The following is a 26,563-nucleotide window of genomic DNA, read 5'->3' as shown; positions in this document are numbered from 1 at the left end:
GGGGGGGGGGGTTGAAGGGGAAAGGTGGAGCATGAATCATGTAACCATGTTAAAAATGAATATTAATAAATGTTAAAAAAATATTTTATTATCATACTTAAACTTCTCGTTCTGATTTTGTTCATTTTTATTTCCTCTCTGTTGGTTTATCTGTTAATGTATTTTTTATCTCTCTTAGTATCTCTTAATCCTATATTCCATAACCCCTACTCTCTATGCCCTCCTAATTTGATGATGCCAACCAAAGGTAGACTACAGGTTTACCTCAGGCATATAGGATTCTCTGGTCTAAGCCTTTACTCTGAAAAAGTTTCAGAGGGTCAGATTGGTCCCAGTTTGGGTTCCAATTACATTTCATTTAGGTCTAAGCAACTACTTGTCCAAGTACATTTTAAATCACCTGATTCTTCTCTCTACTCCTCCTTTCTTCCAGTGCTAGAAAAAAATCAGCATTACCCATTTCTTGTCAGATGAAAGTGTAGGAGTATTTGAGTAGTCCCAAGCTTCCCCACCAAGTCTCCAGGCACATGGCAGCATGATTTTAGTCTTCCTAGGCTCTCCCTCCATTCTCTTCCTTTCCTTCATATGGCTGGGCAAAAATAGCACAAGCTTCTTAAAGGATATAAGTGTGGGGTGGGCCACTGAAATCCCTGCCCTGAGTAACCTGCATGATCCTAGTCCTAGATGAGTTTCCAAATGCCTCTCAGGCTAGTTGTAGAAACCTTGTGCCAGAACATTATCAGTCAACCATATTCCTCTTTCATTCTTGTTCTTTTCTTTATGTGAGGTTGGTCAATTATCAGAGTCTTCTGCTTCTTGTGGGCTGCTAAATTTTCTCTTTGCCTTGGGCAGGGCACTATAAAAGCCTTGTTCTAGTTAATAAAGGTGCAAAGGACTCAGAGATCTGGCCTGGAAGTACTGGGAGTACTCAATATCCTCAGTGTTAACAATAAGATATTTATCTTGTGGCTATTTTATCTTGAGGACTTAGCACTAATTATTCTACCTCTGCCAAGTTCATTTGACATTTGAAGGGTTAAAGACCCTTCTAGAGAGCCACTAATATATTTTCTTGGTAGTCAAGTGATTCATCTTGTATTTTGTTAATGGCAGGGATGGAAAAAGAATCAAAATGCCCTAATTGCCATTTTTGGTATATTAACCTTAATTATGATTCTTAATTTTACATTTGAAACTGGTTTTTAAAGTTCTTTCTTCAAATGGAACATAGAGATAATTTTGGACACTCTCTTTTTTACAAATAAGAAATATGAAGATTGATTTTTCAAGACTAGAGAGGTCATTTTTTTCTATTTCCCTCCTAATCAGAATGACATCTAAATTAGTACAAATAGAAATCTAACTATTCCTGCTTTGAAAAACCTTGGAAGTAATTTTTTCAACAATTTTTGTTTTATATGATTTATTACTTGTTTACATGGGTATATATGATTTGAAGTTTTGATTTTAAAAGATTACTCTATTACAAAAGGAATAATATGGAAATAGGCATTGAGTAATACTACTTGTATAACTCAGTGGAATTGCTTGTCAGCTCTGGAGAGTGGGAGAAGAAGAGAGGAGGGAGAGAACATGAATTATGTAACCATGAGAAAAATCTTTTAAAAAATGAATAAAATTTTTAAAAAGAAAAAATTGTTTTATATCACAGACAAGTATATTCAAACACACCAATTATAAACACAATGTATTCCCTAAAAATATTTGAGAAAAAAAAGCAAAAAAACAGTGATTACTGAGAGGTAATATCAGTAGATAGTGAGTGCTAGCTGTCTAGGTGGCATGGTGGATAGTGTATTGACTTTGGAATCAGGAAGACTCATCTTCATGAGTTCAAATATGAACTCAGACACTTACTCTGTGACCCTGGAAAAGTCACTGAACCCTGTTGGTCCTCATGTGTAAAATGAGCTGGAGAAGAAAATGGAAAACCACTCGAGTATCATTCCTAAGAAAATCCCAAATGGACTTATAAAGAGTCTGAAATGACTAAACAGTAACAAAAAGTGCATATGCTACCTTACGTTTACATAATTTATTGGTGTTTTTTAAAGAGAAATGTATTGAACTTCAGTTGGACTCAATTCAACAAAAGTCATTAAACATAACAAATTAGTTTTGATACTATCCATAACATATGACGAGAGTTTATCATTTAATATTTTTTCATTTACATAGCCATAGTCAGTATGGATATTATTCTTTTGGCTCTAGATTCTTTTTTTACCACAATTTTTTTTAATTTTTTAACATTTAATGATATTTATTTTTTAGAAAAGTTAACATGGTTACATGATTCATGCCCTTCACCTCCCACTTCCCCCCCACCCATTGCTGATGCGCATTTCCACTGGTTTTAATATGTGTCATTGATCAAGACCTATTCCCAAATTGTTGATAGTTGCATTGGTGTGGTAGTTTCGAGTCTATATCCCCAATCATGTCTGCCTCAACCCATGTGTTCAAGCAGTTGCTTTTCTTCTGTGTTTCCACTCTTGCAGTTCTTCCTCTGAATGTGGGTAGCATTCTTTTCTATAAGTCCCTCAGAATTGTCCTGGGTCATTGCATTGCTGCTAGTACAGAAGTCCATCACATTGGATTTTACCACAGTGTATCAGTCTCTGTGTACAATGTTATTCTGGCTCTGCTCCTTTGACTCTGCATCAGTTCCTGGCGGTCTTTCCAGTTCACATGGAATTCCTCCAGTTTATTATTCCTTTAAGCACAAGAGTATTCCATCACTAGCATATACCACAATTTGTCTAGCCATTCCCCAATTGAAGGGCATATCCTCATTTTCTAGTTTTTTGCCACCACAAAAAGCGTGGTTATAAATATTTTCATACAAGTCTGTTTATCTATGATCCCTTTGGGGTACAAACCCAACAGTGGTATGGCTGGATCAAAGGGCAGGCATTCTTTTATAGCCCTTTCAGCATAGGTGCAAATTGCCATCCAGAATGGTTGGATCAGTTCACAACTCCACCAGCAATGCATTAATGTCCCAGTTTTGCCACATCCCCTCCAGCATTCATTACTCTCCCCTCTTTCATTTTAGCCAATCTCCTAGGTGTGAGGTGATACCTCAGAGTTGTTTTGATTTGCATTTCTCTAATTATTACAGATTTAGGACATTTTCTCATGTGCTTATTGATAATTTTGATTTCTTTATCTGAAAATTGCCTATTCATGTTCCTTGCCCATTTATCAATTGGGGAATGGCTTGATTTTTTTATTCAATTGACTTAACTCCTTGTATATTTGAGTAATTAGACCCGTGTCAGAATTTTTTGTTATAAAGATTTTTTCCCAATTTGTTGTTTCTCTTCTGATTTTGACTGCATTGTTTTTGTTTGTACAAAAGCTTTTTACTTTGATATAATCAAAATCATTTATTTTACATTTATAATTTTCTCTAACTCTCTCTTGGTTTTAAAATCTTTCCTTTCCCAGAGCTCTGACAAGAATACTATTCTGTGTTCACTTAACTTATTTATAGTTTCCCTCTTTATATTCAAGTCATTCACACATTCTGAATTTATCTTGGTGTAGGGTGTGAGATGTTGATCTAAACCTAATCTCTCCCATGTTGTTTTCCAAATTTCCCAGAAATTTTTGTCAAATAGTGGATTTTTGACCCAAAAGTTGGCCTGTTTGGGTTTATCATACAATGTCTTCCTGACATCACTTACCCCAAGTCTATTCCACTGATCCTGCCTTCTCTCTCTTAGCCAGTACCATACTGTTTTGATGACTGCTGCTTTATAGTACAGTTTAATATCTGGTGCTGCTAGCCCACCTTCCTTCACATTTTTTTTCATTATTTTTCTTGATATTCTTGATCTTTTTTCTTTCCAAACAAACTTTGTTATAGTTTTTTCTAATTCAGTGAAAAAGTAGTTTGATAGGTATGGCGCCAAATAGGTAAATTAATTTGGGTAGAATGGTCATTTTTATTATGTTAGCTCATCCTACCTATGAGCAATCAATGTTTTTCCAATTCTTTAGATCTAGTTTTAATTTTTTGGAAAGTGTTTTGTAGTTGTTTTCATATAATTGCTGTGTTTATTTTGGTAGGTAGATTCCTAAGTATTTTATATTGTCTAGGGTGATTTTAAATGGTGTTTCTCTTTCTACCTCATGCTGTTGTGATGTGTTGGAGATATATAGAAATGCTGATGATTTATGTGCATTTATTTTGTATCGTGCAAATTTACTAAAGTTGTTGATTATTTCTACAAGCTTCTTAGTTGATTCTCTAGGATTTTTTAAGTAGACCATCATATCATCTGCAAAGAGTGATAGCTTAGTCTCTTCTTTGCCTATTTTGATACCTTCAATTTCTTTTTCTTCTCTAATTGCAACTGCTAGTGTTTCTAGTACAATGTTAAATAATAGAGGTGATAATGCGTATCCTTGTTTCACTCCTGATCTGATTGGGAAGGCTTCTAATTTATCCCCATTGCAGATGATGCTTGTTGATGGTTTTAGATATATACTGTTTATTATTTTTAGGAAAGGTCCTTCTATTCCTATACTTTCCAGGGTTTTCAATAGGAATGGGTACTATATTTCATCAAAGGCTTTTTCAGCATCTATTGAGATAATCATGTGATTTTTGTTTATTAGATTGTTGATATGGTCAATTATGTGGATGTTTTTCCTAATTTTGAACCATCCTTGCATTCCTGGTATAAATCCCACCTGATCATGATGGATGATCCTCTTGATTACTTGGTGGGAGTCTCTTTGCTAGTATTCTATTTAAGATTTTTGCATCAATGTTCATTAGGGAAGATTGGTCTGTAGTTTTCTTTCTCTGTTTTTGATCTACCAGGCTTTGGAATCAGTACCATATTTGTGTCATGAAAGGAATTTGGTAGGATTCCTTCTTGCTGTTTATATCTAATAATTTGTATAGTATTGGGATTAGTTTCTCTTTTAATGTTTGACAAAATTCACTTGTGAATCCATCAGGCCCTAGAGATTTTTTCTTAGGGAGTTCTTTGATGGCTTGTTCAATTTCTTTTTCTGATATGGGATTATTTAGGTATTTTATTTCTTCTGCTGTTAATCTAGGCAATTTATATTTTTGTAAATAATCATCCATGTCACCTAGATTGCTATATTAATTGCTATATAATTGGGAAAAATAGTTTTTAATGATTGCCTTAATTTCCCCTTCATTAGACGTGAGATCTCCCTTTTCATATTTGATACTGTCAATTTGGTTTTCTTCTTTCTTTTTTTTATTAGATTGACCAGTACTTTGTCTATTTTATCTGTTTTTTCAAATTACCAGCTTCTAGTCTTATTTATTAACTCAATAATTCTTTATTTTTGATTTTATTAATTTCACCCTTGAATTTTAGTATTTCTCATTTAGTTTTCATCAGGGGAAGTTTTAATTTACTCTCTTTGTAGTTTTTTAAGTTGCATACCCAATTCATTAATCTCTGCCCTCCCTAATTTGTTAATATATGCACTCAAGGATATAAATTTCCCCCTGAGTACTGCCTTGGCTGCATCCCACAGAGTTTGGTAGGATGTCTCATCATTGTCATTGTCTTCATTGAAATTGTTGATTGTTTCTATGATTTCTTTTTTGACTAGCTGGTTTTGGAGAATCATATTATTTAATTTCCAATTAGTTTTTGATTTGCCTGTCCAGGTGCCCTTACTAATTATTATTTTTATTGCATTATGATCTGAGAAGGTTACATTTATTATTTCTGCTCTTTTACATTTGTTCACAATGTTTCTATGTCCTATTACATGGTCAATTTTTGTGAATGTACCATGTGCAGCTGAAAAGAAGGTGTATTCCTTTTTGTCCCTATTTATTTTTCTCCATGTATATATTAAATCTAATTTTTCTAGGACTTCATTCACATCTCTTATCTCTTATTTATTTTTTAATTAGATTTATCTAGATCTGAAAGATGAATATTTAGATCTCCCACTAATGGTTTTACTATCTATTTCCTTCTTGAGCTCTGCCAGTTTCTCCTTTATGAATTTGGATGCTATGCCATTTGGTGAATACATTTTGAGCACTGTTATTTCCTCATTGTCTATACTGCCTTTTATCAGGATGTAATGACCCTCCCTGTCTTTTTTAATCATATCTATTTTTACTTTTGCTTTGTTAGAAATCATGATTGCCACTCCTGCCTTCTTTTTCTCATTTGAAGCCCAAAAGATTTTGTTCAAGACCTTTACCTTAAAACTGTGTATGTCCACCCACCTCATATGTATTTCTTGTAGGCAACATATGGTAGGATTTTGGTTTCTAATCCAGTCTGCTATTTGCTTCCGTTTTATGGGAGAGTTCATCCCATTCACATTCAGAGTTATAATTACCAGTTGTGTATTCGCCAACATTTTGATATCCTCTCCTAGTTCTACCCCTTCTTCTTACACTATTTCCTTTCTAAACCAGTGGTTTACTTTATGCCAGTAACCCTTGTCCCCTCCCTTGATTTACTTCCCTTTCTACCCCCTCCCTTTTATTCCTCTCTTTTTATTTTTAAGGCCTAATGAATTTCCTCCCCCTTCTTCTCCCCTCCCTTTTTTGTTCTCCAACCTCCCCTGCTCCCCTTGGTTTATCCCTTATGACTTTCTTAGTAGGGTTAGATAGAGTTTTATATCCCAATGGATAATATAGCTACTCTTCCCTCTCAGGGTTAATTACACTGAGGGTAAGGTTTAAATATTACCTCTTAATGCTCTCTTCCTCTCCTTCTTATAATAGTATTCATCCCTTCCCCTTCCCATGCCCTCTTTGTGTGTAATAGAATATCCTATTTTTCTTATTCCTTCAAGTTTCTCTTTGTGTCCTCTACTATTTACCCCCCTTTTCCCACCACCATGTCATCTTAGACCATTTAGTATTCCAACCTCTCCCTATGAATAATTCTTCTAATTACTATAATAGTGAATACTATAATAGTGAATACAGTTCACTACAGAGAATTATACATAAAATTTCTCCATGTAGGAATAAAAATAATTAGATCTTATTGAAGTCCTTAAAGAGGCAAATTTTTAAAATGTGAGTTTTATTTCTTTCCCTTCTGTTTCTTATTTACCTTTTCATGTTTCTCTTGATTTTTGTGGTTGTATATCAAACTTTCCATTTAGTCCTGGTCTTTTCTGTGCAATTACTTGGAAATCTTCTATCTTGTTGAATGCGCAAACTTTCCCCTGGAAGTATATAGTCAGTTTTGATGTGTAGGTTATCCATAGTTGTAGGCCCAGTTCTCTTGCCTTTCTGAATATCCTATTCCAAGCCTTGTGGTCTTTTAGAGTGGAGGCTGGCAGATCCTGTGTGATCCTGATTGTTGCTCCTTGATATCTGAATTGTCTCTTTCTAGCTTCTTGTAAAAATTTTTCTTTTTCTTGGAAGCTCTTGAATTTGGCTATTATATTCCTGAAGGTTGTCCTTTCAGGGTCTAGTGTAGAGGGTGATATAGGGATCCTTTCAATGTCCATATTGCCCTCTTGTTGTAGAATTTCAGGGCAGTTTTGCTGAATAATTTCTTTTAGTATGGAGTCCAAATTTCTATTAATTTCTGCTTTTTCAGGAAGACCAATGATTCTCTGATTATCTCTTCTAGACCTGTTTTCTTGATCTGTCAATTTGTCATTGAGATATTTAATGTTTCCTTCTATTTTATCAGTCTTTTGATTTTGTTTTATTTGTTCTTGCTGTCTTGAGAGATCATTGGCTTCTATTTGCCCAATTCTTGTCTTTAGAGAGTGGTTTTCTGCTATAATCTTTTGATTTCCCTTTTTGATTTGGTCTATCCTGTTTTCCAGCTGTTCTATTTTGGTCTCCAATTTGCTTATCAATTCTTTTGATTTGGGGGCATCTTTTTGGAATTGCCCAATTCTAGCCTTTAGACACTGGTTTTCCTTTTCAATCTGGTCATTTCTGGTCTTCAATTTACTTTCCTCACTTTCCAATTGGGAAATTCTGCCTTTTAAACTGTTATTTTCTTGCCAGATCTCTTCCATCTTTCTCATAATCTCAGATTTGAACTCTTCAAGACCTTGTGACCGGTTTTCATTTTTTGGGAAGGTTTGGATATGGTTACTTGTTTGTTCTCCTCTACTGTTTGCTCTGTTGTCTGGATTTTTTCTGTGTAAAAGTTGTTGAGTGTTAAAAGTTTCTTCTTGATCTTTCTCTTCTGGAGTTTCTGTGTCTGGCTTGCCATTTTTAGCCCAGAGCCCTCTTAGTTTTATCCTCACACCAAGGTCTGTCTGTATTCTTTAGGTTTCTGAGGTCTCAGGTCTAGTTGTTCTTGGGGTCAAGCCTCCTGGTGGTCCACTTGCTTGTTCTTCTACCTGAAGCTCCTTTTTCAGTCTCAGGGTACTGCTTCCACAGTCATGCACCCCTCTGCACTGGGTCCCCACCCAAGGTCCACATCTGTGTTCAGAAACCATGTCCGTGCCTGCGGTCAGGGTCTGTGTTCAAAGTCCGAGCGTTCTTTAGCCTCTTGGGGTCTTAAGACTTGCTGCTCTCAGGAGCAGCCCCTGGTGATGCCAGGTAGCTGCCAATGACTTAATGGGTGTCCCAAACTTGCTGTAATTCTTTTGCACTGGCTTTGGCTCTACATTCTTAACTCTGTACCATTTCATTAAGTCTTCCTCCACTTTTAATTATTTATTTAATTATGAATTGTGGCAAAATAATACTACTTCCTCCTTTTTAATACTATTCTGAACGGAGATACCTACCTTTCATGTCTAGAGCAGGGCATTGCTTCCCATTTACCTGCACATCACTTACTTCTTGTTTTCCTCTCCAATTATGATGAGCAGATGGAAATGAGGGGAGGAATTACTTCCTTCTCAGCTGTCAGCCAAAGCATGGAGGAGTATTTATTAGTACATACTTTCACTTCTAAGTTATTTTGCAGTTATTAAGAACTAAACAGTCAGCTGCCATGAGTTTGTATGTCTATGAATAGATGAATGAGATAAGAGAGGAGCGCTTAAATCTAAAAAGGACAAAAGACATTTCCCACAATAAAAAATTAACTCCTTTCCCAGTTTTCTCTCCTAGTGTCTCTACAGTCACAGAGAACAGTACTATAACCTGCTATTACATTACCTAAACATTGTTAGTAAATTAAATTTTGCTTCACAAAGATTGAGGAGTTGTCTAGAGCTAGATATAAATAAAAAGTTATGAAAAGAATATAACCTCTCACTAAATGTTCATAATTTTCCTTTCTGGGAGCCTACAGTGATTGTGAACTTGGAAGTTTTCAACTAAAATTAACTCCCTAAAGCTGAGTAGGAGGGAATATCATAGAGCTTAAAGGACATTACCTCACTATGTTGGTTTTTTAAAAAACTAATTATTGTAAGAGGATAATCACAAAAAGTTGAGTTGCCCAATAGCTCAAAGGAAACCATTAGCCCCTCTTTGCCTTTGAAGCTCCATTCAGGAAGTATATATAAGCTGAAAGAAAGGGGCCTCTAAATGCTAATGTTTCAATCTTCGTCCTCATCAAAAACTAGCCTCTACAAAACATACTGACCCCTGAGAAGGGGGGAATGAAAGAAAAAGGTAGAACTATCTTACAGTAGGGCACAAAGGCTATAGGATCTGTAAAGGTTTCTAGTTTTGTGTTTAAAGGTATATTTCCCATGTTCTGTTTATGTTTCTTCAATGGGTCTGATGTACCAAGCAAAGATGAGAACTGTTGATGGATCTTTGGGATAGAAAACACCAAAGAACTTGACTCGGTGTCACAAAATCAGTAAAGATTGAGTCCTGAGAGCAAGTAGTTCTGAACTCTCTTATGGTTAGCCCTAGTCAGGAGTTAAAGGACAGTTAAGAGTCAGGGGACCTTGATATAGAATTGGACTCAATTCAGTTCAACCAGTATTAATTATATACCTATTACATGTCATATATGTTGTTTTTCAGTTATTTCAATTGTATATGACTCTGGACCCCATGTGGGGTCTTCTTGGCAAGATACTGGAGTAGTTTGCCATATCCCTCTCTAGCTCATTTAACAGATGAGAAAACTGTGGCAAAGTTAAATGACTTTTCCAGGATCACACAGATAGTAAGTAGATGAGATCAGATTTGAGCTCATGAAGAGGAGTCTTCCTAACTCCAGGCCTAACACTCTATCAACTGTGCCACCTAGCTGCCCATTATTTCAAATATATTATTTACTTGTTTGAATCTTATCTGGAGCATGATTTCCCTGAATAATTTTCTCTTTCTCCATTGAATAATTAAAGTGTCATGATAACCCACTAAAATCTCTAAACTTTTTCCTTCTATACTTCATAAAGTAAATCTATTTGGAAACTGGAGACTGTTATCTTTCACCAAATGAAATAAATCTGGGTTGTCTACTAGTCTAAGTTACGGGCAACATAGTGGTTGTGGGTTGTAAAATTCAGGCCTTCATTTCAGCAGTGAGGAGCAATGAAAAATAATTATTATTTATATAGCACTTTAAGATTTTCAAACTATTTTACAAGTATTATCTTATCTGAACCTTATAAGGTAGATGTTACTATTATTCCTATTTTGCCAATGGGGAAACTAAGGTTGTAAGAAAGTCATATGTAAGAGCAACTAGATGACTCTATAGATAGACAACCAGGTAGACAAATCACTTAACTCCAATTGCTAAGACTCACAGAATTAGTGTCTGAGGCAGAATTTGAATTCAGGTCTTCCTACTTCCAAATCCAATGTTTTTTCCAATATACAGATAAAAAGAATTGGGTGAGTTAAGAACCATTAGGAAGGTACCCATCTTAAATACAAAGATAATTCAATTTTCTTGATTTTCCCCATTTACTGGGCTAAGGTTGAAGTGCCACAGCCTGTCATACCTGGTAACCGAAGCCATCTTCCAGACCTGACTTTTGGTCCTTTCATTTTTAAAGGAACAGAGAATTAGCTTCTAGCCCTAGAGACAAAACTTAACCAATTGAATGATCTTAAAAAAAGTATTTAATAACACCAGAATTTGGTTTCTCCAACTATAAAGGAAGGTGTTGAATTGCTGTTACTCTTCACTAATCTAAAAATTCTATCATTTTAGAATGTCCCAAATGTTAAAAAAGTTAGAAGTGACTTCAAAGCATACATATTCCAAGATACTTTGTTCAATTGTTTCAGTTGTGTCTGACTCATCATGACCCCATCTGAGGTTTTCTTGACAAAGATACTGGTGTGGTTTTGCCATTCTCTTCTCCAGCTCACTAACAGATGAGGAAAATAAGGCAAAACAAATTTAAGGGACTTACACAGGATCAACCACTGAAAGAAAGGAATTTGGGTAAAATTCAGAATGGCAGAGTAAAGATACAGAAGTTTGCTGAAGACTATTTTGGATGGGCTCTGACTAGGGCAGTTAGGTAGGAAGGTTGGGAAAATTAGACAGAGAAGAATATAATGTAGTTCCAACATTGTTGGAGGCCAAAGAGACCTTTACAGGTCAGTGGATTCTGGGACAGAAAGAGACTAATTAGCCTAGGGAAAGTCCTAGCCGTCCAATCCTTACCCAATCCTAGCTATCAACTTTAATAAACCTATTGTTGTTAAGATCAAGAAGTCAGATTGTGTTTATCAGAGATCCAGGCCTAAGGGTAATTATCTTGCCCTTAGAGAGAAGCAGCTATATCAAACTGCTACAGTATCATTTAAGGGCCAATATATAATCTTACACAACTAGTAAAAGTCTGAGGCCAGATTTGAACTCAAGAGGTTGAGTCTTCCTGACTTTAGACCTCTTACTCCATGCCATCTAGCTGCCCTATCCAAACTATACCTTAACAAAAATATCTCCTATAGCATCCCCAACAAATGTTTGTCTTAGTTCTGCTTACAAAATTGAACTGAAATAATTATCCTATGTTTTCCATTCCTTTCATCAACCCCTCACCATTACTACCTCTGTATATATTCCTATTTATTAGTACCTATGGTAGCAAACCTATGGTCCACATGCCAGAAAGGGCACGCAGAGCCCTCTCTGTGGGCACACTTGCAGTTGCCCACCAGAGTTCAATGCTAGAAAACCAGAGGGACTTGGTGTGGAGCTGTTCCCTTTCCCCTCTCCATGTTCCTGAGGACATTCCTCACTTCCCCCACCCTTCTGCTCAGCAGCCCAATGTGAGTACTTCCTCCATCCCCTGTCTGGGGTAAGGATAGAGAATGGGTGGGGATAGAGGGGGGGGGTGGCAGCACTCCATCTCTAAAAGGTTTGCTATCTCCAAACTATACCTTTCCTAAAATGCTACATCAAGAACTGAACAGAGTATCCCAGATGTGGATTGATCAAAAAAGAGTATAACAAAACTTTTACATCATACTAGAAGTTATGACTTCATTTGTTATGACAATCATTTTTGGACTATTATAAACACACTGACTCATTCTGTGATTTCTTTTCTCTAAAATATTTTTTAATAGGAAGAGTCATCAAAATAGACTTTCATCTTGTTTTCTATAAAGTTTATTTTTTGCACCAAAGGGCAGAACTTAGAATTTATCCTCAATACATTTCATCTTATTAAACTTAATTGAGGCAAGTAAGTGGCACATTGGTTGAAGTGCTGGGCCTGGAGGAAGGAAGATGGTCTTCCTGAATCCAAATCTGACCTCAGACACTTACAAGGTGTGTAACCCTGGGCAAGTCACTTAACCCTGCTTGCCTGTTTCTTCATCTGTAAAATGAACTGGAGAAGGAACCAGGAAAACTACCCTGGGATCTTTGCCCAGAAAATCCCAAATGGAGTCATAGAGAGTCATATATCACTGAACAACAATATTGCTCTAGCCTATCAAGATCTTTACAGGATTCAGTTTCCATATCTTTAAACAAAAGGGATTGTTGCCCTATGATTCCTTACATTTCTAAAATGCTATTATTCTATAATTTTTATATTAAATCCCTGATTATCTTCTCACTGTAAAATTTTCTTGTGCACCCATTGACTGTATATTTCTCATTCTGACAAATAAATTATCTGAACAGTTGCTTGTTTTTCTCATCCCAAATTCTCTGGGTTTTCAAACTGAGAATTGAAAACAGGATAAAACATTACTGGTCCCAGACTTCTCTATTCCAACACCAGGATCCATCACAGCCAGAGACAAGTTAGTCAGTTGTATTTTCTATTTCTCCCCCATAAAACAGTTGAAGATTTTATACACCCTGAATTCTGAGGCAATATTGCAACCTGGAATTGTCTGGAATTCAGGTTGGACTTGTGACAGACACAGAAACTAAGAGGCGCCTCCCACCCCATCTTATCACGAGGTTGCTTCTGGGGCTATAAATAAGGTCTACCCATAGCACTGTCCCCAAAGCGAGAAGAGGCTACCCGACAAAAACTGATAGACAGGACATGTGCCCCCTCCCTCCTTGCAAACTAAGTAGTTTATTTTGCCTGGTTTCAGATTGGTGGCTATATATAAGGAAAGCACACCTACCTGCAGTATATTTGCAGAAAACAGATAGATGACCCAGGCAATGAGCAAGACTAGCAGCATCAGCCGTTTTCTCTGCGCTCTTACGTTGGTCCGCATGGCAAGAGTCCTAGAAAAGATGAGTCTGAGTAAGAAAAGCCCACTTAGGATCACAAGGGGCTACAGACTTCCCCCCAGGTCATGTGATCAGAGCGAGGTGCAGAATGGGTGTCACTTTCTGTCAACTCCCTCTGCCCTGCATTCTCAAAAGCAGAGAGAGAAGGGTTCCAAATGTAGATTGGTCTATAGCTAAATTACTAAAACAATCAGCAATTAGTAAATTAGTAAAGCAAAGTCTACCGATTGCACCTCCCCCATTTCCTCCCCTCCTAAAAACTATATAAATTAACACCAGAAAGAACGAAGGCTCAGTGCTTCCACTCAGGAGCTCTACCCCAACACCTCACTCTCTCATGGCAGCCACTGAGTACCAGCAAACCCTGAGGCTAGTGCCTAGAACCCACCTCAGATTATCCTCAGGGCAGCAGAATCGCCTCTGAACACTGCTCTCTCCTGCTTCTCTGCAGATTTATCTAAGTGCTCCTCCTCAGTTGCCTTTACTAATGATTCTAATCATGAATGTGCCTCCATAACATAGTAATAGAGCCTCTATGTTTTTCCTTTAATACGCTGCCACTTGGTAACTTCATCAGTTCCCTTGGGTTCAGTTTTCAACCCCATGCAAAGAACTCCCAGATCCATATTTCCAGGGGTATTCATTAGAGTCAGCTCTAACTGGCTCATGAGAACTGATTGTAAAATTTTCAAGGTGAGCGTTTACACCTTGGAAATCTGCAAAAACTACACATCAGGGCTTTATTTATCATTTTGTTGATTTCTAGATTTAAGAAAATGATGGAAAGGGCATTATAAGGCAGATTAAAGTTAAAAATGGTTTTAAGTACTTTTTTGCTTTTTCCAGAAAGATGGCTGTTACATTCACCAACACATCACAGCATCCATCCATCCTTAGTCTCTACACTGGGCTCCATTCCTACATCACCAAATGTCTTTTAGATATATCAAATGTGATATGTAAAGAGAAAATTTCATTATCTTTTTTTAAAAACCTTCTTGGTGTTTTAAAAACAATACTATGTATTGGTTCCCAGGCAAAAAGGTAAGGCAATGGGGGTTAAGTGCCCTTCCCAGGGTCACATAGCTAGAAAGTATCTGTGGTCACATTTGAACCCAGGACCTCCTAACTCTAGGCTTGGCTCTCAATCCCCTGAGCCACCTAGCCCCCTCCTACTCTCCTTATCTGTTCACCTAAACCCTCTTCTCTGAGGTACATCTTTATTATTGCTGATAGGATTTTTTTTTAAAACACTTCAGTTCAATAATGATGTGGCCTATAGTTTTCTTTGTATTTTATCTTTCCTTGTTTTAGGTATCAGGACAATATTTATCTCAGAAAAAGATTCTGATAGAATACTTTCTTTATCAATTGTAAGTTTATTTTAATTTTTAATTATTTTTAAATTTTTTTTAATTTAAAAATTTTAATTGATTAATTTAGAATATTTTCCATGGTTACATAATTCATGTTCTTTCCCTCCCCTCCTCCCTCCACCCTCCCAGAGCCAATGAACAATTCCACTCGGTTTTATATGTATCTTTGTTCAAAATCTATTTCCATATCATTAATATTTGCAATAGAGTGACCATTTAAAGTCAAAATCCCCAACCATGTGATCAATCATGTGTTTTTCTTCTGTATTTCTACTCCCACAGTTCTTTCTCTGGATATGGATAGCATTCTTTCTTATAAGTTCCTCGGGATTATCCTGGGTCATTGCGCTGCTACTAGTAGAAAAGTCTATTACATTTGATTGTGCCATAATGTATCAATCTCTATGTACAATGTTCTCCTGATTCTGCTCCTTTCACTCTGCATTAATTCCTGGAGGTCTTTCCATGGAATTCCTCCAGTTTATTATTTCTTTCATCACAATATTATTCCATCACATCAGATATCACAATTTGTTCAGCCATTCCCCAATTGAAGAACACACCCTCATTTTCCAGGTTTTCTGCCACTACAAAGGGTGAGGCTATGAATATTTTTGTACAATCAGGCCCTTGCCTAGTGTTTTTAATCTATTTGGGGCACAAACCCAGCAATGGAATGGCTGGATCAAAGAGCAGGCAGTCTTTTAAAGCCCTTTGCACATAATTCCAAATTGCCCTCTAGAATGGTTGAATCAATTCACAACACCACCAGCAATGCATTAGTGCCCCAATTTTGCCACATCCCTTCCAACATTTGTTACTTTCCTTTGCTGTCATATAGACCAACCTGTTAGATGTGAGGTGGTACCTCAGAGTTGTTTTGATTCGCATTTCTCTAACTATGAGAGATTTGGAATACTTTTTCCTGTGCTTATTGATAGCTTTGATTTCTTCATCTGAAAACTGCCTATTCATGTCCCTTACCAATTTATCAAGTGGGGAATGGCTTGATTTTTTGTACAATTGACTTAGCTCCTTATTAATCTGAGAAATTAGACCTTTGTCAGAGGTTTTTGTTATAAAGATTTTTTCCCAATTTCTTGATTCCCTTCTAATTTTGGTTACATTGGTTTTGTTTCTACAAAAACTTTTCAATTTAATGGAATCAAAATTATTCATTTTACATTTTGTACTATGCTCTGTATCTTGCTTGTTCTTAAAATCTTCCCTTTCCCATAGATAGATCTGACAGGTATACTATTCTATGTTCACCAATTTATTTATAATTTCTCTCTTTATATTTAAGTCATTTACCCATTCCGAATTTATCTTGGTATAGGGTATAAGATATTGATTTAAACCTAATTTTTCCATTACTATTTTCCAATTTTCCCAGAAGTTTTTGTCAAATAGTGGGTTCTTGTTCAAAAAAACAAGGATCTTTGAGTTTATTGTATACTATCTTGGAAAAGTCATCTATCACAAGTCTATTCCACTGATCCTCTCTTCTCTCACTTAGCCAGTACTATATTGTTTTGATGATCACTGCTTTATAGTACAGTTTAAAATCTGGTACTGCTGAGCTCCCATCCTTCATATTTTTTTCATTATTTTACTTGATATTCTTGATTTCTTGTCCTTCCAGATGAATTTTGTTATATTTCTTCTAATTCTATAAAAAAGGTTTTTTTTGGTGCTTTGATAGGTATGGCACTGAATAGATAGATTAATTTGGGCACGATTGTCATTTTTATTATGTTAGCTTGTCCTATCCATGAGCAATTAATATTTTTTCAGTTATTTAGATCTAGTTTTAATTGTCTGAAAAGTTTTGTAGTTACGTTCATATAATTTGTTTGTTTATCTTGGCAAATAGATTCCTAAATATTTTATATTGTCTAGAGTGATTTTAAATGCAGTTTCTCTTTCTAACTCCTGCTGCTGAATTTTTTTGGAAATATATAGAAATGCTGATGATGTATGTGGATTTATCTTGTTCCCTGCAACTTTGCTAAAGTTCTTAATTATTTCTACTAGCCTTTTAGTTGATTTTCTAGGATTCTTTAAGTATACCATAATATCATCTGCAAAGAGTTATAGTTTAGTTTCCTCATTGCCTACTTTAATCCCTCCAATTTCTTTTTCTTCTCTCATCGCTACTGCTATCATTTCTAGCACAATTTTAAATAATAGAGGTGATAATGAGCATCCTTGTTTCATTCCTGATCTTATTGGGAAGGCTTCTAAATTATCCCCATTGCAGATGATTTTGCTGATGATTTTAAATATATACAATTTCTTATTTTTACTAAAGGCCCATTTATTCCTATACTTTCTAATGTTTTCAATAGGAATGGGTGCTGTATTTGTCAAAGGCATTTTCTGCATCTATTGAGATAATCATGTAATTTTTGTTAGTTTGGTTATTGATATGGTGAGTTATGTAGATGGTTTTCCTAATATTAAACCATCCTTGCATTCCTAGTATAAATCCCACCTGAGCATAGTGAATAATCCTCATGATCACTTGCTGGCATCTTATTGCTAGTATTCTACTTGAAATTTTTGCTACTATGTTCATTAAGGTGATTGGTCTGTAGTTTTCTTTCTCTGTTTTTGGTCTGCCTCGCTTTGGAATCAGTATCATATTTGTGCCATAAAAGGAATTTGGTAAAACTCCTTCTTTGCTTATTCTGTCAGATAGTTTGTATAGTATTAGAATTAGTTGTTCTTTAAATGTTTGATAGAATTCACTCCTGAATCCATCTGGCCCTGGGGATTTTTTTCTTAGATTGTTCCTTGATGGCTTATTCAATTTCTTTTTCTGAGAAGGGATTGTTTAAGTATTCTATTTCCTCTTTTGTTAATGTAGGCAGTTTATATTTTTGTAAATATTCACCCATTTCACATAGTTGGAAAAAATAGTTCTTAATAATTACCTTAATTTCCTCTTCATTAGAGGTAAGGTTACCCTTTTCGTCTTTGATACTGTTAATTTGATTTTCTTCATCTTTTTTTTATCATATTAACCAGTACTTTATCTATTTTATTTGTTTTTTCAAATTACCAATTCCTAGTCTTATTTATTAGTTCAATCGTTCTTTTATTTTCAATTTTATTAATTTATCCTTCAATTTTTAGCATTTCCCATTTAGTTTTTATTTGGGGATTTTTAAGTTATTCTTTTTATAGTTTTTTTTATTTTGCATGCCCAATTCATTGACCTCTTCCATCTCTGATTTATTGATATATGCACTCTGTGATTTAAATTTCCTCCTGAGTACTGCTTTGGCTGCATCCCATAGAATTTGATATGTTGTTTCCTCTTTATCGTTCTCTTCAATGAAATCAGTAATTATTTCTTTGATTTGTTCTTTGACTCACCAGTTTTGAAGAATTAGATTATTTAGTTTCCAATTAATTTTAAATTTGCCTCTCCATAAGCCCTTATTGATTATAATTTTCATTGCATTAAGGTTTTTTAAAATTGCATTTTTCATTTCTGCTTTCCTACATTTGTTTGCAATGTTTTTATGCCCTAGTATCTGGTCAGTCTTTGTATATGTGCCATGTGCTGCTGAAAAGGAGGCATATTTATTTTTATCCCTATTTATTTTTCTCCAGATATCTATTAACTCTAATTTTTCTAACATTTTATTCACTTCTCTTACTTTTTCTTATTTATTTTTTGGTTCAATTTATCTAATTCTGAAAGGGGAAGTTTGAGGTCCCCCACTAGCATAGTTTTACTATCTATTTCCTCCTTAAGCTTCTTGAATTTCTCCTTTAGAAATCTGAATGCTATACCATTTGGTGCACATATGTTGAGTACTGATATTTCTTCATTATTAATACTGCCTTTCATCAAGACGTAATTACCTTCTTTATCTCTTTTAATGAGACTGTTTTTGCTTTAGCTTTGTCTGAGAACATAATTGTTATTCCTGCCTTCTTTATATCAGTTAAAGCCCATAAATTCTGCTCCACCCTCTTACCTTTATCCTGCATATGTCTACCTGCCTCAAGCGTGTTTCCTTTAGACAACATATGGTAGGATTCTGATTTTTAATCCATTCTGCTATCTGCTTCCTTATTATGGGTGAGTTCATCCTATTCACATTCACAGTTATGATTATTGTGTCTGTATTCCTTTCCATTTTGACTTCCTCCTTTGATTCTGCCTTTTCTCTTATCCCTCTAACCCTCCCCTATAGATAGAAGGTTTATGAAGCATTTAATATGTGCTAAGCTCTGGGGATACAGATACAATCAGGCAAAATAATGCCTGTTCTTAAGGAATTTGCATTCTAATGAAGGAAGAAAATTATTTTATTAGGCATGAGTAGAAGAAGTGTTAAGTAATGTACTTAGGATGGCTAAAGGTCATTTATCAAGGGCATGGTAGTTTCAGTGGCAAAATACAATTTTCTAATGTAGAGGAGGTGGAAATGATGATCTGAGGGGAGATACTCTAAATCAGTGATGGGAAAACTCCAGCTTGAGGGCCAGATGCCAGCCCCCTGAAATGTTCCTAATCTGTTAAATACAATGAGTGGGATACAATACAATGAAACTTCAAAAGAGTTGCCTTACAAACAGACTGATAGATGAGCATTTCCTTTCCTTTGGGCCCCTCTTTAAAAAGTTTGCCTATCACTGCTCTAAATCCTTCTCAGATCCCTTCTCTTTGGCAATATCTGCAAAAGAGGAAAAGCAAACAGAAGCTGCTTGAGTTACACAAGAATTCAATGCCAAAACTGCCTAACAAATGTACTTTTCTTATTTCCTTCTTATGGAACTACTAGTTACATCCATAAATTTACCATTTTATACCACTAAGAATCAAATGAGCTATTAATACAATTAAGGTAATCTTCACCTTGAGAACTCATAAGAATTACATTTCTTTTTTGGCATTTGAGGTGAGAAGGAGCAATAAATTGGAAGGAGAGGGGAAAGGAAGCTAGGAGCCTTAGATATTGACAGTTGATAATCTCTCCCTAAATATAACACAGTTTATCTCTTTAGTTTCCTCATATATATTCTAAGCCTATTATAACTACTCCACCTTTTTCAATGGAATAGAACCTTATAAACAATAAGAATTTAATTTTTATTGGCCACTGAACTGGCAAAGTAACACCTTAGGCTCAAGTCTCAATTAAATTATGAGCCTAGGAGCTGAAGGAACTAAAAGAACAGATGTGGAAGCTAGTTCTATCAGGTGTGACAAGCACTGGCTCATGACCATCACCCCAGGCTGCTGCTATTCTATTTTAATGCTCACTTTTTGCCCTCTTCCCCAGTAAAATCCGCAGTAATAAAGAGCATGATGTATGTATTCTCAGAATCTTTTCTTTCCTTCATTGTTAAATATTCAGTTTTCAATGCTCTAGAAAAAGTCATCTTTTTAGCATTCATTAGCATATCCATGAATTGATCCTAGTGGGCATGGATAAATCTAGTGTAAGGACTATCTATTCCTCAAGCTCAGAATATATATAAGGAAGCTGAGATAAACAATATTATATTGAGGGGGAGATTACCCACTCTGTCGATTCCTGAAGTCACAGATGAAAAATATTCTATCAATATTGGTTTCATTAAAATGGGTAATCATGGTTTCAGGATACAAAGCTGTAGAAAAACTCCAAAATCAACTACTATATCAACTAATACCTGAAATAAAAACACTCTTAAGATGAAAATCCTCTTCCCTAAGTTTTAATCTTCTATCACCAATTACATACTGTACATTTTGAACCAAATGCCCTAGAGATTTTGCAAAATCAACAAGTACAAAGCCAAGCTCATTAATGCCCTATCCACAACCCACTCTTACAAACTTTCCTATTTCTGCAAAAGCACTACCACTTCTCCAGCCTAATAGGTTCCTAACTTCAGCATTTTCCTCAGCTCTTTATTTTCCCTTACACCATCACATATCCAATCAGTTGCTAAATCTTATAATTCCAACCATGAAATATCTCTAGCAATAGACTCCTTCTCTCTACTTACTGAACTACCACCTTTGTCCATGTGGGCTGGGGGAAGAGAAAAATTGTCTGATGATTCATTGATTAGCTACTCCTGCCGATCACAGGTTTTTTGGAAAATATTTATCATGAGTATTGTAGTACCAGATGATCAGTGCCGTAAGTTGAGTTCTACTGCTATTCCCACAGATTCATCTAGACCAGTGATGGGCAAACTTTTTAAAGAGGGGGCCAAAGGAAAGGAAATGCTCATCTGTCAGTCTGTTTCTAAGGCAACTCTTTCGAAGTTTCATTGTATTGTATCCTACTCGTTGTATTTATCAGATTAGGAATAATGTCCTGCAGCCAGATAGAACATTTCAGGGGGTCACATCTGGCCCGTAGGCCGTAGTTTGCCCATTACTGATCTAGACTTATGATCACTGCTGTGGTCATAGTTTCTGCAGTCATGTTGCTTTCACTGTTTCTGTTGGAAACATCACTGCTAGTCCCTGCATTGTGTTCTGGTAGCTGTTCAACTGTATTAGGCATTGCTCCCATGCTAATGTCTTCTGAATGTCATCTTTTCAGAAACATCCATCCTACCTCAAATTTTGTTGGCTAGTCATAGTGACTTGAAAGCCAAAAGCATCTTCAGTACATTCATTTCTAAAGAGATTTCTAACACAATGGTTGCAAATATACACAGAAGATGGACACAAAGGCAAGTAATTGAAGATTAATGCAAAAGAGGAGTGCCATCCAGGAGATAATTTTTTTTCAGTTACATGTAGAAACAATTTTTGATCATTATTTTCTGACATTTTAGAACTCCCTTCCTCTTTGCCCCACTCCCCAAAGTGGTAAATAGTCTGATTTGGATTATCCCAGTGCTTTCAATACATATTTCTATATTGCTCATGTAATAACAAGACACATATAACACATACAATAAAAAAAACTCATGAAGGAAATAAAGTGGAAGGTGGCATGCTTTGATCTACAATCAAACTCCAGTAGTTATTTCTTTGACTGTGGATAGAATTTTTCATCATGGGTACCTGCTGGATAGCTTGGGAGCTTGCTTTGCTGATAATAGTTTAGTCCTTCACAGTTGATCAAGGTATAATACTTCTGTTATTGTATACGTTGTTCTCTACCCAGGAGATAATCTTAAAAAGTAGCTGAGACTGGAGATAAGGACAAGAAAAAAGAGCTTGTGTTTTTCAGCTGTCTGGGACAAGAAGCTGATCAAAGAAAGGACAGGAACATTGTTCAACATAAATGAGCTAATAAAAAATAGTGGAAAGAGCAGAATTATTCAATTCCTTTTCTTTCTTCATTGTCTACAAATAGAATGGTAAGGGGAAAATAGATAGAAATGGTATCAAGCTGTTGAGGAGATCTTAAGAGAACATCTAATTGTTCTATACATTTTTGTCACTAGTTTAAGCTACGTACTATATCTTAAATCTCTGAGAAGTGATAGGAAGAATTGGTGAGTGTGGTTGTCTGTTTTCAGTTATCCTCTCTCTTCCTCCTCCTCCTCCTTTTTTTTTTGTTCTTTCTTGTTCTTATATTTGTTCTTTCCTGCTCTAAGGTGAATGAATGAATATTAGTAGAAAGAATGCTAGACCTGGAATCAGAAAAAGTTGAGTTCAGTCTGGCCTGAGACACTTGCAAGCTCTGTGACCTTAGACAAGTATTTGTCTTGTTTTCTTCACTTGTAAAATGGAGATAATAACACTTGCCTCACAGTGTTGTTGTGAGGATTAAATAAGATAATATTTTAAAGTGCTTAGCATCGTTCCTGGCACATAGAAGTTACTATATAAATGTTTGCTATTATTATTATGAGTTTTGAAAGGTCAGAGGAACTACTAGAGATCCAGAGACAGGATCCCAAGGCAAAGATTGTCATAAAAGCTGAACCAGGGGAGGAGTCAGTGAAGCCTTAGATATGTGGCCCAGCCTTACAATGAATATTACCCAATAGTTGTGCCATCATGTCCCATAGTTAAGGGAGTGAATTGTCCAGAGCTATCCCACCCTGGGAAATGATCTGGGTGGGGAAAATATTTAGCAGCTGCCACTTTAAATTTCAGCCCACTTTCCTTAAGTTTGAGTTGTGTACATGTGAGAGTGCCCCATTTTGAGATGTTTTGTAATTTGGGTCTTGCTGTATCTTTTCAGTAATTATTGCTTTAAAAGCTAATTGATGTCAATTGTTAAAGTTAACTTTAAAAGTTAGTTTATGTTAATAATATCAAAGCTATATGAACTGGTTAAATCAGAGGTTCCCAAGCTTCCTTAATTCATGGTGCCTGTAGTTTCTTAGTAATTTTTTTCATATTACTCTTAGGCAATTAGAAATGCCTATGCATTTCATTTATTAAGCAGTGAGAGAGAGAGAGAGAGAGAGAGAGAGAGAGAGAGAGAGAGAGAGAGAGAGAGAGAGAGAGAGAGAGGGAGTAGAGTGAGAGAGAAAGAGAGGTGCTATGTGTTTACAAGCAAATGTCAGTTCTTGTGGGGAATGTAGGCTACGAGATCTCTCTCCCAGTTCACAGCAGTGCTTTCCTGCATCAGGATGGGTTGTTGGGGCCTTTTATACATACTCTAAACAGCCAAATAAAAGGTGTTTCAACAGCATACAATAAAACAATAGGAAACACTGAACATCTGTATATGCTCTGAAGTAAAAGGGTAAGGTACTCATTATGCATTTCTGGAAGCAGATTCCTCATATTTTCAAATGGGGTTGGTACTTGGCAGAGCAGATTGCACATTTGTGAAGGACTGGGCCCCTATCATTTACTCTTCTGTTACACTAAAAAATCTGGTGACCATTTTACCTTAGAACTAGTCTTTTTTGTGGATGGCAACTCTTATCCCTTTTGTCTCAGATGTAGACTCTTAAGGTTCATGTCCTCAACCAAGGAAAGACTCCACCAACCTTCTCTTCCACACTGAACTTAAAGAAAATAAATGAATGAATGAATGAATAAATAAATAAATAAATACATACATACATACATACATACATAAGGGGGTAGCTGGATGACTCAGTGGAATGAGAGCCAAGCCCAAAGATAGGAGGACCTAGGCTCAAACCTGACCTCAGACACTTCCTAGCTATATGATCCTGGGCAAGTCACTTAACCCCCATTGCCTAGCCCATATCACTCTTCTGTCTTGGAACCAATACACCATATTGATTCTAAGATGGAAGGTAAGGGTTTAAAAAAAATGAGAGACAGCAAGTTGGTTCAGTGGATAAAGGATGATATATGGAGATGAGAGGCCCTGGATTCAAATCTGGCCTCAGACACTTCCTAGCAGTGTGATCTTTACTTAAAAGACTTAGAACCTTCTTCTGACTTATAACCAATACTTAATATAAATCATAAGACAGAAGGTAAGAGTTTGTTTGTTTTTTAATGACAGAAGTTGAGGGAAAAGTAGCAAAAAAAAGGAAAGCAATGAAATAAAATTATAAAAGGTCAACTAGTTGGAAAAAGAGATCCCAAGACAAAAAATTTAAGTCACTAAAAATTAAAATTGGATAAGGAGAAGATGATGACTTTTTGAGACAACAAGAAATATTAAAACTAAATTTAAAAAATGAAAAAATAGAATAGAAATATCTTATTACAGAGGCAGTTGGCCTGGAAAAGAGATTGAGAAAAAAAATAATTCTTGGACTATCTAAAAGTTATAATCAGAAAAAGAGTTTATTATCATTCAATACCTATTTCCATATTATTCATTTTTGCAATAGAGCAATCTTTTAAAACCAAAACCCCAAATCATATACCCATATAAACAAATAATAAATATATTTTTTCTGCATTTCTACTCCCATAGTTCTTTCTCTTGATGTGGATAGCATTCTTTCTCATAAGTCCCTCGGTATTGTCTTAGATCATTACATTGCTATTAGTAGCAAAGTCAATTACATTTAATCATTCCACAGTGTTTCACTTATTGTGTACAATGTTCTCCTGGTTCTGCTCATTTTACTCCACATCAGTTCATGGAGGTCTTTCCAGTTCATATAGAAATCAAGCAGTTCATCATTTCTTATAGCACAATAGTATTCCACCACCATCATATATCACAATTTGTTCAGCCATTCTTCATTCAAGGTATACCCTCTTATTTTCCAATTTTTGCCACCACAAAGAGTGTGGCTATGAATATTTTTGTACAACCATTTTTATTATCTCTTTGGGGTACAAACCTAGTAGTGATATTGCCGGATCAAAGTACATGTATTCTTTTAAAGCCCTTTGGGAAAAACTCCAAATTGCCTTCCAGAATGTTTGGATCAATTCACAACTCTATCAGCAATGCATTAGTGTCCCAAATTTGTCTCATCCCCTCCAACATTTATTATTTTCCTTTACTATAATATTAGCCAATATGCTAGGTGTGAGGTGGTACCTCAGAGTTATTTCAATTTGCATTTCCTTAATCAGAAGGGATTTAGAACATTTTTCATGTGACTATTGATAGTTTTAAAGAAAAAGAATTTAAACATTATATTTCACTAGAGGATAAAGTAGAACTTGAAAGTGTCAATCACCACCTATGAGAAATATCAACAGGAAAACTCACAGGAACGTTATTGCTAAGTTTTGTATCTCAGGGTAAGTAGAAAATACAAGAAACTAGAAAGAAACCAAGTTTAAATACTGTGGAGATAGAATCAGGATAACAAGATTTAGCAGCTTCTACATGAAAACAAGGAAGAGCTACCAAGACCCACATAGCAAACGAACTAGATTTACAACCAAGAATAACCTACCCAGCAAAACTGAACAGCACCAAAAAAATTGTCATTTCATGAAATAAAAGAATTACAAATATTCTTAAAGACCAGAACTGGATGGAAAATTTTATCTACAAGAATGAAAAGAAGCATAAGAAGATAACATGAAAGACAAGTTATAAGTCAAACTTTATTTCTCATATAGGAAAATGGTGTATTAAAACCTTTAAAATGGTATTAATTAGATGGTTTGAAAAAGCATATGTAGAATAGAACCTTGAAGGTGAAGTTGAATATAATGGAATGTGTCAAAAAATAAAATAAAATAGGATGGAGAGGGATAAAATGGCATAATTATCTCATATAAAAGAGGCATGAATGAAAGAAAAGTTATGATGAAGGGAAAAAGGGGATGGAGGGATGATAATGTTAGTATCTTATTCTCATCAGATCTTGGTAAAAGAAGGAATAATACATATAGAAGAGTAAATTTTTTCTAACCTTACATAGAGATAGGAGGAGCAAAAATGAAGATTAAGAGAGAGAAGCTAAGAAGGACATACTGATTAAGAAAAAGAGGCCAAGGGAATAAGATAAGGGGAGGGGGGAATAGTAGAGGTCATTTATATTAACAAATAAGAGAATGAAGGAGGCATAGATAAAAGGGTCAATAGATTAATAACTAGGAAGATAAGGGGAGGAGCAAAGGAAGGGAATTTTAGAAAAGAGGGAGAAGAATATGAGGGAGAAAGTGAATAAGAGGCAGGAGTTGAGGAGGTAGTGGTTAGAGGAAAATTAAATTTCTGAGGAAGACAAAATAAAAAG

At 35.5% G+C, this 26,563-nt stretch overlaps 1 protein-coding gene across 1 annotated transcript in view; it reads right to left on the bottom strand.

The window, feature by feature from the left end:
• LOC123241368 (NXPE family member 2-like) overlaps nucleotides 1–21,519 on the bottom strand; it is a 47,026-nt gene extending 25,507 nt beyond the window's left edge. Inside the window, exons 1-2 of the mRNA XM_044669026.1 lie at nucleotides 21,392–21,519; nucleotides 13,505–13,625 (exon numbers count right to left, since the gene is read on the bottom strand). Coding sequence (XP_044524961.1) covers nucleotides 13,505–13,625; nucleotides 21,392–21,519 — 249 coding nt within the window. The remainder of the gene's footprint in view (nucleotides 1–13,504; nucleotides 13,626–21,391) is intronic.
• Nucleotides 21,520–26,563: the final 5,044 nt, after the last annotated feature.

Source organism: Gracilinanus agilis, chromosome 3, assembly GCF_016433145.1.
Source record: "Gracilinanus agilis isolate LMUSP501 chromosome 3, AgileGrace, whole genome shotgun sequence".
NCBI lineage: Eukaryota > Metazoa > Chordata > Mammalia > Didelphimorphia > Didelphidae > Gracilinanus > Gracilinanus agilis.
The sequence above is the reverse complement of the archived record's forward strand: the minus strand, read 5'-3'. Positions and strand labels throughout refer to the sequence as shown.